Source organism: Mycteria americana, chromosome 1, assembly GCF_035582795.1.
Source record: "Mycteria americana isolate JAX WOST 10 ecotype Jacksonville Zoo and Gardens chromosome 1, USCA_MyAme_1.0, whole genome shotgun sequence".
NCBI classification, from domain to species: Eukaryota; Metazoa; Chordata; class Aves; order Ciconiiformes; family Ciconiidae; genus Mycteria; species Mycteria americana.
The window spans coordinates 56354215-56370016 of record NC_134365.1 but is presented as its reverse complement, the minus strand read 5'-3'; the positions used below and the strand labels follow the sequence as shown (position 1 = coordinate 56370016).

The window sequence follows — 15802 nt, the reverse complement described above, 5'->3', positions numbered from 1 at the left end:
GATTTTGCGGCGATGTTTAATATTCAGGTCACATGACGATGGCAGCAGGAGCAGCACCAGCATCCCCGCTCCGCTGAAATAGCCACTGGAGAAGGAGGGGAAGGAGAGGGGGGGAGAAGAGGACACAGGGAAGAAAGAGAGAGGTAGAAGCGGAGAGCCTCGTAGCCCACCACACCGCGTCAGTGTCAGGCTAGAAAAGTGGGGGGGAGACCCACCCCCTTGGGAGAGGATTCGGAGACAAAGGAAGCTTCATGTTCAAAGGTAGGATGCTCTGGGCTTGGCAGGGCTGGGCGATGCCGGAGGGACGCCGCTGGGGCTTTTTGTGCAGGCACCCTCCGCCGTACCCCCACGCTGCCCAGCTCTGGCCATGGGGGAGGAATAACCCCGAAGGGCAGCGGGGGAAATCGGTCCTGGCTTTGTCTTTCCTCTTTTTTTTCCTTTTTTCCTGGCGTGAAGCGGGGCTGGTTGTGGTGCTGATGGGGAGTAGCTGGCGCCAGGGGCTGCTCTGAAAGAAAGAGATAATCCCAGCTGGTCCAGGGCTGGGAAAAGCCCACAAGCTGCTCGGCGACTGGCTTGTCCCTTGCCAGTGACAGGCAGTCGCTGTGGGGGCAGCGGGGACGTCCTGTGCTGCTCCCTGGGCATCTGCGCAGGAGCCAGCGGGCAGGCAGGGAGCCCCGGCACCGGCGGGCGGTTAGGGGGACAGACAGCTGCGGTGCCATGAGTACCCTGGTCCAGGGGTGCTCAGCATCCTCTCGCCTTGTGATACAGCCGTGCCGCCCAGGCGGCAAGCCAGGGTACGGGGTAAGGATTGCACAGCTGGGGAGCGGCACGGAGGGTTCGGCCAGGGCTGAGGTGAGCATCTAACCCTGCGGCGGCCGGGCTGGGGACGTGCCCAGCCCCTTCACCTCCAGCTCCTGCATCTCCAGAGAGGCTTCGGCACACGCTGCCCTAGATTTCACTGTGGCCCCGGCAGAGCCGGGCTCCTGCCCAAGCCCTCTGCAGAGCGTTGAGGGGAAGGAAGGTTGCTGCCGGGAAGGCTGCAGCAGCCCAAAGGGATGAGTTTCCCTGCCTCACTCGAAATGCCCGGTGATCTTCAGGCCAGGCAAAAAGATCTGGTAAGAAGGATGGCTCTGTTCTGCACCCTGAGGTCAGGCGGTGCATCCGGCAGGGCTCAGCCTTTGTCCTGCACGGCTGGGAGAAATGCCCTGGGGTCATCACGGAAGCTGAGGGGGCAAAGGGATTTTCTCCAGTGCAGAGATGCTCAGCCCAGCACCTCTGCAGGTCTGAAGCAAGGAGCAGATCCTAATGCCTGCAAGCCCCAGGGAGGCTGTGCTACTGAAGCAGCTGCTTGCTTTCCTTCCTAGGGACCTGGCATCGCCCGCCGAGGGCCTGCTCCTGCCTGAGGGCCTGCTCCTGCCAGCTGCCTTCGGGCTCTGAACCCACCCCTCCTCCCTGTTCCACGTCTGCAGGGAGTGGGACCGTGGGTCCGGGGCCACGCGGGTGGAGGGGGTTGGGGTGAGAGGCGTGTGTGGGTCGCTGCCTCCAGCCAGAGCGGGATGGCCTCGTGCCACACGGGAGGAGAGCCACGGCGAGGCCGTCCATGTGTTACGTGGGGGTTAAATAGCCTTTCCTTGCTGGAAGCTGGGTTGTGGTGAGCGACTGTTGGCAGCCCTCCCTCCCTCTTGCCACTCAGACAAAGGACGGGAAGGCAGGGGGAGGGGATGCGACTGTATCTGGGTTATCGGGACAGAGTAGATGTTACTCCCCACTACCTGAGCCCCTAAGGGACCTGCAGGGCCACCTCTGTCCCCAGCTAGCTGCTGCGAACGTCCGAGGCAGGCGGACATGAAGGGTGAGCTGCGGTAGTGGTGTGTGCTGCTGGCCACGTACGCCGGCCTTCCAGGGAGAGGATTTGGGGGAGATCAGTGCGTGTCAGAAGCAGGAGCTAGCTGGGGCCGCTGGGACCTCTCCGGGCACCCATTGCCCTTCTGGCCCTGCCTGCCCCGGCCCCAGATGCTGCACCTCTCCCTGCTCCGGAGCTGAGCGGAGCATCTCGTGTGAGCCAGAGATTATCCCCCGGCAGCCCAGCCCAGGCCACCTCCCACCGGGAACCGGGCAGCAGAGGTATCACCAGCAACTGCCCTCTTAAATGAGCTTTGCTTAGCACACAGAACAAAGCAGCAGGGAAAAGGGTGGCAATGCAAACGGCGGATGTAAGTGTTTAACCTTGGCTAACCCTCTATTCATTATCAGCTGTACTGGCCATAGTGCCCTATCACGTATTCATTACAGGGGACAGCTGGAGGGGCTACGGGATGTGCCTAGGGCGCATAACGCTCCCCCTTGACCCGTCAGTCAGAGCGCTAATGGGGCTTCATAGCAGCATTAGCGTTACTGCACGTAAAACAGAGCCATTCCCAGGAGACCAGGTAGGCATGTTTCACATCTCAAGGTGCATCTCATAGCTCTGGCCCTGGATTGGCACACCCTGACCTCCCCAGCAGGCTGTTCCTCAGTTGGCTCCTTGGATTCCTCTGTGGGAGTCAAGAGGTGGAAGATCGTGTGCAGAAAGCTGAGCCCTTGGGGACCTCTTTGCAAAATGGGGGCTTCCCTTCCTGAGGCTGTATGGGAAGGCACCCCACACAGAGAGGAAGGCAAGTGACGGAGAGGAAAAAGGGAGTTTTTCTCCCGAGACCTTGAATGTCCAAAACCAAAATGCCCAGGGTGATATCACTGATATAAAATCCAGGAAATATTTAAGGAGACTTCTGGAGATCTTTTCTCCTGGTCTCAGGGCTTTTTATAGGTGCTCAGGAACATGACTCTGAAATACCTGCTCCAGCCACTGCAAGCTCCTGGCTCCAGCAGCGAAGCCTGCAAAGGGATGGCCACGTATTGCGATGTTCACAGCAGAGTTAGCAACATTTGCTGGCTCTGGGCGAAGCATCCCTCCCTGAGACTGAGGGATGAGTTACAGACATCTTCGTGAGCCCTGAGGTTGGCTGCCAGCAACTTTCCTCCTTCCTCCTCCCTGTGTAAGAACAAGGAGTTGAAGGAGTAAAGGAGAGGGCAGCAGACTACCTGAGGACAAGCTACTGCCCGGGCAGCAAAGGGATCGCAGCCCGCATGGCCCAGGTCCTGCGCCCATCCCGTGCAGCTGCTCAGCTGGGCTTTCTTCCTACCTCAGCCTGTTCCCTGTCCACCTCTGGGTTTTATTTGCCCCAATTACTGCCGTAGCCAAGTGCCTCACTGGGGCCACAGCCCCCTGCCCCATGTTCCCTCATCATTCCCTGTCTGCCTCTCTCTTCTCCCTCTCTCTGTGGTAGGTGGGACCCCAGCAGGGCTGTGTGGGGTGCGCACTGGAGGGTGCCGCAGCAGGATGAGGGGCAGGGCACAGCCATGCGACTATGGTACAGGTGGCGTGGGCCAGGCCGGGAGAGGACGAGCGAAGGATAGGGCGCAGGAGAGCCGCCTGGCTTGGCACTCTGTGCTGTGCCAGAGAGATGGGCTTTCCTGGCTGGCAGCAGCTTTGAGAAAGCTGGAAAAAGACAACAGGAGCCTCAGGGGATGCTTTGTCAGCAGGAAAGGCACGGACTAGCTGTGACGGGTGTAAGAGCGGATTGCAGCTGAGGAGCGCTCGGCTCGGCAGCCTGCCTCCTCCGGCAGCTGCCCGGCAGCATGAGGTGCTCCGAATTGCCAGCCTGGCTCAAGCCAATGGTCCATCTTGGGCTCTGGTCCCCCCAGGGTGCTGCTCACTGCTTCAGGAGAGGTTGATGATAGCTCAGAGTGCCCCCGTTCCATGGGGAAGAACTGGGGGGGGGGGGGGAAGCATCCTCTGGCAGACCTCTCCCCTGCGGGCAAGGTGGAATGGAGGTGGTACGAGACCCTTTGGTTGTTACCCACGGTGCTGTGCACAGTGGCTGTGCTGCCGTCCTCGCATGCGGAGGGAAGATCCCTTCTCCCAGTTTACCATAAAAGACTTCCCAACTGGTGTAAAAGGAGCTGGGTGAAGGCACCCTGCTCCTTGCCAAGGGTGGCTCTTCCACAAGGTCTACCCCTATAACCCAGCATAGTGGGTTATTAAAGCTTATATATAAAATGTAAATTTTTCCCTGCGTTGAGCAGCTCTTTGTGTCTGCACAGGAGCTTTCACGTGGGAACTCTAGGCAGGGTCGCCAGCCAGCCATGCAGCCTGTTGCAGCCTAACCTTCTCCTTGAACAAAATCCTTCTGACCTCCCCCCAACCCCTATCTCTGCCTGGCCTGGCTGAGCTGTCACAGGGACCCCAGACTGGTGCTGTCAGTGTCCCCAGCCCGGTGACCTCTGAGTCGTCTTCCTCTCCAAGAGGCATGTGTCACCCACCAAATGGCAGTTGCCTGCCCTGCCGCTCATGTACTCCTCTGCAGCCAGTGGGTTCTGCTGAGAGGAGCAAAAAACTCCGCCAAAATGATGGAAAGGGATAATTTAGAGTGAGATACTTGAACTGAAGTGGTATCCAAAACAAGCGGAGTGCTTACCAAGCAAAAACACATGCTGTCCCTGTCCTGGAAAAATAACCATCTAATGAGACAAAGCATGGGGGAGTCAAGTAATTAGAGTGGGAGAGGCTCTAGTTTGCAGCTGGTTTGTATGTGAAAGGTATTTAATTCCCATCCCCTTCATCTTCCTTTCTAGATTCATCCCTCACGCCCCCCTTCCCCACCAATTACAGCTTTTCTTCCGTGCCCTCTCCTCTCCCAACCTCCAGCTTCCTCCCAGCGGGTGGGAGCTGCTCACTAATGAGACAAGAGACAGAGATAAATGGACGAGGCCCGCCCCAGCAGCGTGTGCCATCACCCGAAAAAGAGTTGAGGAGGCCAGAAAGCCTGCAGGGCTTTTCTTTTTGCCCGTTTGTTTTACGAGGAAGAAGCGAGGAGGGAGAGGCAAGGAGGGAAGGGTGCAGCTCATTAGTTTATTGATCACGATGATTAGGTTCTTGAGCGTGACAAAAAACATCGATCTATGGGCAGGAGGCAAGAGCAGAGGTTGTGGCCACGCTTTGCACTTCCACCACTGCCTTCCTCTGAGGAGCTCAGCCTGCACAGCACAGCCAGTCACGCAGCCACCCCTAGCAAGGGGCAAGCTTGCAAGTCCTCATGGTAAATCCCAAACTGCGTTTCAATGCTGGGACTTGACACATGATAATTTTTGAAAGTCTGTTCCATCACAAATTTCATGCTAAAGTTGGAGGGGCAAAACACTGGTGATCCTGGTGAGAACTGGGAGAGAAAAACGAGGAGACACACAGAGCTTTGGGCACCCGATTAGGAGCCCAGCCAGCTTCACTGGGTCTGCTCCTGCTGCTTAGAGGTAGCCATCAATACGTTGCATGCTCAATGAACCCCACTTCTCCACCTCTTCATCTGGAATGATACATAGACGAGTGTGCTGGAAACTCAAGTAGATGTTCCTCCATGAAGAGCCATACTGCTAAAATCTTGCCGTTCTGTCATCCTCAGTAGCCCTTGGAATGGATGCTCAAAGTTGCCCTCAGCCCCTGTGACAGGTCAGCAGGGAGGTCCTCATTACACCTCAATGATGATTTTTCAATCTTTCTCCCCATGCAGGGCCAGTGGAGAGCAAAAACGAAGCAGCCATGTCTGAGCTGGTCCCTGAGCCGCGACAAAAACCAGTCGTACCGATGAAACCCATGGGCATTAATGCCAACTTGCTGGGCTACATCGGTATTGACACCATCATTGAGCAGATGCGCAAGAAAACCATGAAGACAGGTTTCGACTTCAACATCATGGTTGTAGGTAGGCAGGGACCAGCTGAGGTACTGGGAACCATGGCCAGGGACTGTCCTATGAGGCCAGGTGGGAGAGCAAGCTCTGCAGGGAGGGCAGGAGGGAGCAGACAGTGCTTGCTCTGGGGGAAAGGAGAGCCTGCACAAGGCAAGGAGACACCTACTGCCCCTTCCCCTGCCAGCCTGGCTCTGTCCCCTGGGCCTGCTGTCATCGCCAGGCTGTGGCAGATGTCACGAGCTTCCTCTTTGCAATCCTCAGGTCAAAGTGGACTGGGGAAGTCGACGTTGGTGAACACCCTCTTCAAATCCCAGGTGAGCCGCAAATCTTCGGGCTGGAACCGGGAGGAGAAGATCCCCAAGACAGTGGAGATCAAAGCCATCGGGCACGGTAAGAGCCAGGCTGCTGGGGTGGAGGCAGTACTGATGCTTCAGCACAGTCTTGCAGAAGATCCCAGTAGTCTATGCAAATAGTTCTTTGCTGTTAGGCAGCCCTTTCTCCATGGGAAGCTAAAGGACAAATGCCGGTTTTAGATGGCCTCAGACCCAGCCCAGGTGTTTCTTAAACAGCAATGCCACTGATCTCACAGCCAAAAGTGAGGGGTAGAAAAAGAGTTACAGATATTTTTTCTGCCAAGACATTAGTGTGCATGTGTGGATTAAGCCTTGCTGTAAGTCACTGCCACCTGCAGACACTTAATGATCTATACAAATTGCATTGGTGGGTCCCATCCCAAGCCTGGTAGAGCACATCTCCTCATGGCAAAGCATCAGCACAGCTTCTACAGCAGTGCAGAGTAATGAGCATCATCTCAGATTCAGGATGATGCGTTGGAGGGGACGACAAATTGTGTAAGGTAGGTACTACCTCTGGGTCAGACTGAGCACAAATCCATTTTCCTGTAGCAGAGTGGTATAAGGTGGTTTTGATGAAGAGGATACCAAAATTTGGGGTCAGAAATGCAAGTGGGGGTCACAACTGTTGAGACATGACCCAGACTGGTCTGGTCATGCTTGCTGGGCAGGGATGAGGGCAGAGCGCTCTTGTTGCCTTGTAGGGCAGAGAGACGTGTTTCATGATGGAGCAGGTCTGCAGGGAGGCATATGACTGTTTGCAATTTCTTCCCCAGTCATTGAAGAAGGTGGTGTCAAAATGAAGCTGACAGTGATAGACACCCCAGGATTTGGGGACCAGATCAACAACGAGAACTGGTGAGTTTTACATGGTCAAGGCCTTGTGTCCCAGAAAGGGATGGAGTTAAGATGGTATATGGAGTGACTCTCATCTGCTTGGCCTGGAAAGTGTCTGGTGTCCTATTGCACTCAGGGGGCTGTTAACGGGGACGTGGAATTGTGAACGCCATGGGTCTGTGTGCTTGCTCGGGGGTAGGCACACATTACATAGCGAGTGCCTATTTCTGTGCTTAGTTACAGAAACTCTTAAACATCTCTGCTGATGGCGAGATGCTTGTGGTGGATATTTTTTATGCCTGAGCCTGCTTTGCTGCTGTCAGAGCTGGGAACACTGTAGGCAGGAACATGAGGAGATTTGTACCTGTCTATTCATCTCTCTCTCCCACCTTAACAGCTGGGAGCCTATTGAGAAATACATCAACGAGCAATATGAAAAATTTTTGAAAGAGGAGGTGAATATTGCAAGGAAGAAACGAATTCCAGACACACGAGTGCACTGCTGCCTCTACTTCATCTCCCCCACGGGCCACTCGTACGTACACAGTCCCTTGTCCTTCCTCAAGCCCTTGGTGCCTCTGTGGAGATATTTACCCTGCACTGCTCTGTCTCAGCCACGGACCCAGGGGTCCTGCCTACGGGGCTGGCCACTGTTTAGCGTAACTTCAGGTGTGGCGGGGCTTGAAAAGGTTTAGGATAACAAGGGCAGGAGAAACGCCACTGTGTTTTTTGGGAGAGGGCAGGATGGATGGGAAGAAGGAGACAAGAGCATGGTGGCAGCAAGCGGGGTACGTACAAGGCAGGTTTCATTGATGCCCTGATGCTGGGAGAGTCACTAGGATGAAAGGCGAGGAGGGTAAAGTGACCCCTTCCATGTTGTTCCCTCTTGGGCTGCAGCCTGCGGCCTTTGGACCTGGAGTTCATGAAACATCTCAGCAAGGTAGTGAACATCATCCCGGTTATTGCCAAGGCTGACACCATGACCTTGGAGGAGAAGACCGAATTCAAACAAAGAGTGAGTATCTCCTCTCCTGCATAGGATCCTTCCCTGCCGCGGCTTGGAGGTGGGAGAAATGAGCAGTATCCTTCTTCCTGGTGATGTAAGGGCCAGCATAGTCCCCAGGGCATGCACAGAGTCCAATGCTGGGTTGGTGGGTAAGTCCTGAAGATGCAGCTGTTCATGGGTCTGAGGGCATCTGTTAGAGGGGGAAGAAACGTGTGTAACCCTGTGACATCTTGTGATATGCTCTGTCACGGGAACTACAGAGGCAGAAAAGTAACCGGGGTTGGGGAAGAAAGACTCATCATTGCTGCCGTGTGTCCTCACTTTGCTGCATGCTTCCCTGGGGACAATCCCTCCAACCCCTGCCCACTGGAAGGATGTCCCAGATGTCTTTGCCCAGCCGTCCCACCTGCCTTCCCTTCAGGTTTGTGTTGCTCTGTGCTCCAAAATGTCTCTCTGCCCAGGTGCGCAAAGAGCTAGAAGTAAATGGGATCGAGTTTTACCCCCAGAAAGAATTTGATGAGGACTTGGAGGATAAAACGGAGAATGACAAAATCAGGGTAGGAAACATTTTATTGTGGGAGGGGAAGGGGGGATGAGGGCTGGTCATATTGAATAAGCGTAAAACAGACATGTGTCGCTAGAAGGTTTTAAGTGCTTCATGGTCCCTGAATGAAAGATGCAATGGATGTAAGGGATGGTCATTCCTCCTTCCCAGCTTTATTTGCCCCTGTCGCTACTACAGGCTGCTACAAAGGCTGAGTGAGGAAGGACTATGTTTAACCTCCTCTTCTGAATGCTCTGTTTGGCCACCATTAAGGACCAAAGAGGCCTGGTGTGTGGCTGATGTCCAGCCTCTGTCCCAAACAACTGCCCCACGAGCCCTCTCGTCTGTTGACCAAACTCGACCTGAAAAGTAGTTCAGTTCTTTGCTCCCACAGCCCCTGTGAGAAGGCTTGTCCCATCCTTCCCTCTTCAGAGCGTTAGAAACTGTCTCCTAATTTCCAGCCTGTGTTTGTTCATGGCCAGGTTGTACCCAGGATTATATCTGTGTTCTTGTACCAACACTGACTCAAGCAATTCTTCTACCTAGTAGTCCCCTCCACCACTCAAGACATTTATAAAGAACAATATTATCCTTTGCTAACCTTCTGGTCAGCTAAAGGAGACAAGCTCCTTTGGATGAGCTTCACATTCCTCAGTAGTCCATGCTCCTAGTCACTTTTTTCTGTGCCTGCTCCAGTTTGATTTGATTTTCTAGCACTGGTGCTGGTACCTCATGCTCCCCCACCTCTTCTGAGAGCTGAACTGCTAAGCCCATGGACCACATGTGCTTTTTAAACAATTGCATCACACTGGTGGCTCATGGTCATCTTGCGACTGACTATGCACGTGGGGTCCTTCCACTCCTTCAGTCGCTGCTTGTTCATGAGCTCCGAAGTCATAGCAGAAATTCTTGATGTTATTCCCTAAATGCTGCTTTTTGCGCTTCAAACTTACATCTTCCCGGATAATAACCCAGTCTGCCTTTGTACTGACAACACCTCTTGGCCTTGTGATGCTAGTGCATTTAATTATCCCACTCATCATCTTTGTGGCTAGGCCATTAATGAAAATAGATTGGCCTCCGTGGCAGTCCTCAAGAAACTCCAGGAGTTTTGCATTGCAGCCTGACACTTGCCCTTTCAATTCCCCCAGCTGTCACAGCCCCAACAGAAATTCCCACCTTCCGCATCTTAATTAATCATTTCCCCTTTGGCAATACATCACACATTCTGGAGAAGACTAGATGGGTTTTGCTTCTTCTCCAAATTTTTATTGGTTTTGAGGAGGGCACTACATTTTGTTCTGCACTTCAGCATCATAGCCCTAGGTTTGGATAGTCTCACACATAAGAAATAAACTGCATTTTAATCTCCATTCCTGTGGTAATCACAGTCCCTTCCCAAGCCCAGGGACATCTATTAAGCAGAGTAAATCTATGGACATCTGCACAACCTTATGGATAGCAGGGTCTCCTGCACCCCATGCTCTGGATGGTTTGTCCCCGTGCTTAGAGATATCTGGGTCCCCAACAGTCTCACCTACTGTCCCACTTCCCAGGAAAGCTGCACCCCTACCCCATTTCTGGCCATCCTCAGTACAACCACTTCAGCCATTAAACTTGTTGAATGTTCATGTGTCTTGTTGGGGAGGATTATTTTAATTCCTCTCCTTCTTCTGGTGAAGAACTACAAACTTGGTCAGAAATACTCACCGCAAACTATCCATATGAGCAGCCCTGGGCTGACAGACCCTCACCTGGTTACACCAAGGTACTTCTTCTCTGGTCATCCCTCTCTTCAGAAATGCTGGAAAAGGGGGCAGAAAAGCTCTGCCCCCTACTCCAGAGCCCTTGGCACTGCTGCAAGCTACCCACTAAGCTCAGGGGGTGCAAGGACACCTATAAAGCAAGGGCCCAAAACGCTAGGGATAGCACTGACAGGTGAAGAGGACAGCCAGTGAAGTGTTGCTCTGGAGAACCTCTTCCCTTGGAGAAGGCCTTGTGTTTGGTGAGCTGAGAGGAGGAAAGGTGGATGGGGAACAGTGATGGTGCTGCTCTCTGGAACGGGTTCAATAGTCTCTCTCCACATGTCTCTCCCCAGCAGGAAAGCATGCCCTTCGCAGTAGTGGGCAGCGACAAGGAGTACCAAGTGAATGGCAAAAGAGTCCTGGGCAGGAAAACACCCTGGGGAATCATTGAAGGTAAAAAACGCCTTGCTTCTGGGAGCTGAAAGTATCTCTGCAGGCCCCAGTAATAGACAAGGGTCCAGATCACATGTCCCATGGCTACCTTCCTATCCCTTTTGCGATAAACTTTTTGAAACCAATCAAGAGGAGAATTCTCAAATAGCTCTGCTGGGAGGGAACTGCCACAGTCAATGCAGTACCACTACCGCCAACTGGCAGAAGCTGGAGCCACTCGGAATGCCACAGTGTATGAAGCTGAGTTCCTGAGGTTGCCTTGGTTTTCAAATGAAAATTCTCATGTGACTGCTCAGCACCTCTTAGTGTGTCTCCTCAATGCCCGACAGTGTGGCGTTCAGACAACTGTCTGTCCTTTCTGGAGTACGCAGGCTCTGCCCACTTGGAACCTGCCCCATGGCAATGACCTTCCCATGCTCTGTAATCACAAAGGGGTTGTTGAAAAAATCAAATGTAACAGTTGCTTGCTTTCTTTTCAGTGGAAAACCTCACTCACTGTGAATTTGCCCTACTTCGAGATTTTGTTATCAGGTAAGGCCATGGTCATGCACCAGTTTGCTCTTGATGAGCAGGGAGTCTTCCTGAGACCCTCATAGAGTGAAATAGCCTCTATGGAAAGGAAAATAAAGTACATTTCAGGCAGTGAAAGCTTATGTGGGGTAGGGCTGGATTGAGTTAAGGGGTAGATATGCTAGTGCCTTTCTTAGTGACATGACCACTACATCAAGTAGGTGCTAGTTTTCATGTATGAGCTGGACGCCTGGAGAAAATCAGGGTACTACCACCCCCCTTATATCCCATTAAGGATATTAGGTTGCAACAACTTCTATTTGTTGCTGACAACAGTTCTGGGCTGGAGTCAGTGAGAAAGAGGCCACTACCACATCCTAGACCATGTGTCCTACCAGGTTGAGGGATGTGCTGGAACATATGACCTGGAAGTGAAAAGCTCCATATTTCATTCAGCTTTTGTTGTCCTGTCTTATTTCTACTTTGTTTCATAAAGTTGTCTCAGCACAAGTGATATCTGCCCCAAATTCTGTAGAAGAGCTGCAGATCCAGGGTCATCTCTGTTCCCTATAAATACATAAGGTTTCAAAACAACACCAAAAAAAAGAAAATAAGGGGAAAACACTTCAAAGCCAGAGCCCTGTGGCTCATTCCACCTGTGGGTATCGTAGTATTGAGACATTTGGCCAGGTACAATACTTTGACATCACCCTACTGCCCTCTTTTTGTTCTGCAATACGTTATGCAGCAGGCGTGCTTTCCCTAAGTCTTCCAGTAAAAACATCTTAACCAAGTGATCATCACAAAGCACATAGCAATCCAAGCCCACAGGCTTTCTATGGAGGTTAGGGACAATGCTCACAGCAGTGTCCTGCAGGTTATGGTCTGCAGTGGACCTGATACACCCTCCTGGTGCTTCCTTGTCTCACCACTGCTTCAGATGAGATAAGCCCATGTCTGCTCTGACACACCAGGATGGCCAGTAGCTGGCACAGGTGTGAGAGAGGCAGGACACCGGCAAGCACAGCCAGGGATTTCAGCCCATATCCTGCATCCTGCGTATGTGCTCTTGAATGCTGATGCTCCAGTTCTCAGTTGTGTATGATGGCACCCATGCCACCCATGCAGAAAGAGGGGTACGCTCTCTAGCCAGACCGACTGAAGAAATCTTCCATTTATCTCGGGGAATAAAATGATCATCAGAAGATTAATACTGACTGTGCTGATATTGGTTATCGTATCCTCTTTCCGACTCCATCTTCACTTTGCGCCCCTGCAGGACCCACCTTCAGGACCTAAAAGAAGTGACCCACAACATCCACTATGAGACCTACAGGGCCAAGCGGCTGAATGACAATGGAGGGCTGCCCCCCATGACTGTCGAGACAGAGGAAAACCACGAAAGTAACCTGTGAATGACACCCCCCCCCGCTGTCACCCGGTGTCTCTGGATACGACAACCCACCCCTGCTACCCTTGAGTCTACCATGGGCCTGTCTCTGAAGCATGTGGCGCATCCTCCGTGTGCGAGAGGACGTGAGCGTGAGTGCATGAGTGTGTGCGTGTGCCTACCTGTGTGCCAGAGAGGGACCAAAGGCGTCTCCCCCATCCTTCCCAGAGTGTCCTCATTCTCGGTTTGTTTTTTGCACAGCGGACTGTCCGTCATCTTCCTTTTTCTCGTTTCTGTGTCTCAGCTGTGTGTCTTGCCTGGGGGAAACAGGGATGGGGGGGAAGGATTTGTGGGGGCAGGAGGGCTTTGGAGGTGGGAGGTGTGGGGCATGCGTTGGTGCTGTTTTTATCACTTGGAGACATGGCAAGGAGAGACTGCAGGAGAGATGGTGGAGTCGGTGCATGCAGTGTCTTCAAGTGATGGCAGCAGAGATTTCTCTTGGGTCCTTGGAGGGTGGGAAGGCAGCTGGTTGGTCTGAGGGCATGGTGGCCCAGTATTTTATCCCCATTTCTTGCTGTGGCTTCCCAAGGGGAAACAGCAGCTTGGAAGTGGATAGATGGGAGAAGTGACAGACTGACATGTTTTGTGGTTCAGGGGAAGTGACCAGTGGGAAGAGACAGAATTAGTTCTTGGGCTATAGTGTCTATTTGAGAAGCATCAAAGTACTCGAGGAAAATAGCCATATTTTCCAAAAGAAGCAAAATCCAGAGGTAGAGAACATGTTCCTGCTCCAGAGGGTGCATTTGCCCTGCCCAGCACTAAGATCAAAAGCCATGCTTGTGTCACAGGCTTTATATCCTGTGCAGACCAGACCAAGCTGTCCTGAGGTCATCCCACCTCATCCCCCATTGCAGCCGTCTCTCTCCATCAGCACTGAGCAGGTCCCAGCCAAACCTTCCCCCCACAACATGGCCCTTCTGCTGTGGGAGCGCAGGGAAGACAGTGCCACGGGGCGTCCCTGCTGGGAGCTCCCCCAGGGACAGCCCTGCTCGGCACAGGGCCTTCAGGATCTTGGAGGAGTGCAAAGAGCCATGGATTGAGAAGCACTGGGCCAGGGTGTTCCCTGGGTCTCCACTGATGGTGGGAACACAAGAGATACCTCCTCCTCACTGAAATGGCTGTGTTTGCTACTCCTGCAGTCTCAGCTTGTGCTGCTCCTCTGCCCTCCTACTGCCCTCCCAGCTTCCATGTCCTCCTCTCCTGTGCTTTTGTCCTCATTCCCTTTTAGCCCTCCATAGCTTGCGTCCTTTCTTTCTTTCTCTATCTCACTTTCTCTGCTCTTGACCCTTTCTGTCTCTCCTTCATTTCTCCAAGTACTTGAACCTTCCTCTTCTCCAAGCTTTTTCCTCCCTCTCCCTCTCCCAAGCTCTCACACCTCCTCATGAATGTGCTTTTGTGTCCTGTTGAGAAGCTGTTGTTTTACCTTCCCCTGGAGGGGACGGGGAGGAAAGGTAAAGACCCAGGAGAAGAAAGAGGCACAGCTTTACTGAAGACTATATGCTTGTGTCTAGCCAGCGTCAGCTCTTTTCTGAATGTCCCTGAGCCAGGTGGAAAGCATCAGGGCTGGCTGGGCAGAAGGGAGGAGGGGAGAAAATCACAGATGTCCTGAGTTTGGCAGTGTCTGCCTGTCACCTAGCATGTCACATGGCTGGCAGGGGTTGTCACCTCCAGGAGAATAGCAGGTTGCACTTAAAATGCACGTGCAGAATGCCATGGCACGGGATGGCAGCGCTGCGAGTAAGGGGAAGTGCGGTGGGTTTGGGATGGGGGTTGGAAAGGCTAGCGTGGGAGGGAGGAAGAGGTCCCAGCGAGGGAAGAGCAGAGAAGGACTGAAGCCAGGACTGAGGTTGGTTGACAGAGCTGTACAGGGGCCAGGGCTGGGAAGAGGGTGCTCCAAGCCTTAGCAAAACCGTCTAAGAGCATATGTCCATCTTGTGGCTTTCTCTGGTGCTGTCACTGCAAAGCAAAGGTCTCTTCACTCTCGCTCCCACCTGTCCACACAAATCAGCCATTCGCAGCACCGCTAGGACATGAGGGCCATACCAGCCCTTCGCGGTCCTTTCACCACCCACGTTCACGGCTCCTGGTGTTCCTATATGCAGCTTGTGCATATAGCCTTGCACCTGCACTTCCCACCTCAGCCCCGCAGAGAACAAAAGCCTCGTCGCCGGTGCCAGCAGCCATACCACCAACCCTGCAGAAACCATCCTGCTATGCTGCTACCCATCCCACCACCCACACTGGCCGTCCACAGCCCAATGTGGGGTCAAAGTCTCCTCCCAGCTTATCTCCACTGGCCAGCCTGGCGTGGAGGTGTCCCCAGCATCACTGGCTACCAGGAGCATCTTCTCAGGCTAGTCTGCTGTGGCTGCTCCTGCCTAGCCTCTACATAATGTTTTAAACCCAGCGCAATAGGAAAGACTCACCCAGGGCTCCTCTTCACTGCACTGAAGCACGAAGCCACGCTCCGTTGTCTTTAGCAGGGGTGTGCGGAGGCGTTCCCTGCACTTGCTTTCTCACACAACTCTTTGGTGGCCATGCGACTGCTCTAGAGGAACTCTCTTGCCACTGGGCTGCAGTGTGGTCATTTCTACAATTTTTGGGCCCAAACAAGGGTCATAGCAGAGAGCCAACGCTGCCCTGCTTAAGGAAAGCAAAACAGACCTCACGCAACAGAAGAGATTTTCCTTTGCCTGTAACGTGGATTGCAAGGACAAGGCTGTATGTTTTGCCCTATATGTTTAGGAATTTTTGTTTTGTTGTAATAAGGTGGTTTTTAAGCTCTGCTCTGTAATTTCCTGTCGGATCATGGACTACTTCTAAAGGATCCATAAAAGCTCACTCAGAAAAGCAAGCTCAGGTACTCCTCACTGCCATCCGCTCATGCAAATATCCTACCGGTATCTGCATATCTACCAGGAAGTCTACAAATAGCAAATATAAAAAATTTCCCATGTTGGGCGACAGCAGGAGATACTGTTGGGAAAAAGCCTCTGCCGATGGATAAGCTGGGAAAAGCCCGAACAGATCCTAGGTCTCGTGTGCCACCAGCTGAGTCCCAGGATGACCACAGCACATCAGATGCTCCCCTCAGAGATATCGCTTGAACGATATGATG

At 53.0% G+C, this 15802-nt stretch overlaps 1 protein-coding gene across 1 annotated transcript; it reads left to right on the top strand.

Moving 5' to 3' along the window:
- Positions 1 to 251: 251 nt before the first annotated feature.
- SEPTIN3 (septin 3) lies at positions 252 to 12736 on the top strand. The gene is made up of 10 exons (XM_075499555.1): positions 252 to 261; positions 5607 to 5798; positions 6048 to 6176; positions 6916 to 6997; positions 7374 to 7511; positions 7874 to 7991; positions 8444 to 8539; positions 10625 to 10724; positions 11204 to 11255; positions 12514 to 12736. The coding sequence occupies exons 1-10, from the start codon at positions 252 to 254 to the stop codon at positions 12647 to 12649; spliced, it is 1053 nt and encodes a 350-aa protein (XP_075355670.1). The 3' UTR covers positions 12650 to 12736.
- Positions 12737 to 15802: the final 3066 nt, after the last annotated feature.

What these genes read in the sequence shown, in the direction of transcription:
- SEPTIN3 (XM_075499555.1), top strand. An exon ending in CGGAGAATGACAAAATCAGG is followed by an intron (nt 8,540 to 10,624) that starts GTAGGAAACATT and finishes GTCTCTCCCCAG; the next exon opens with CAGGAAAGCATGCCCTTCGC. An exon ending in ACCCTGGGGAATCATTGAAG is followed by an intron (nt 10,725 to 11,203) that starts GTAAAAAACGCC and finishes CTTTCTTTTCAG; the next exon opens with TGGAAAACCTCACTCACTGT.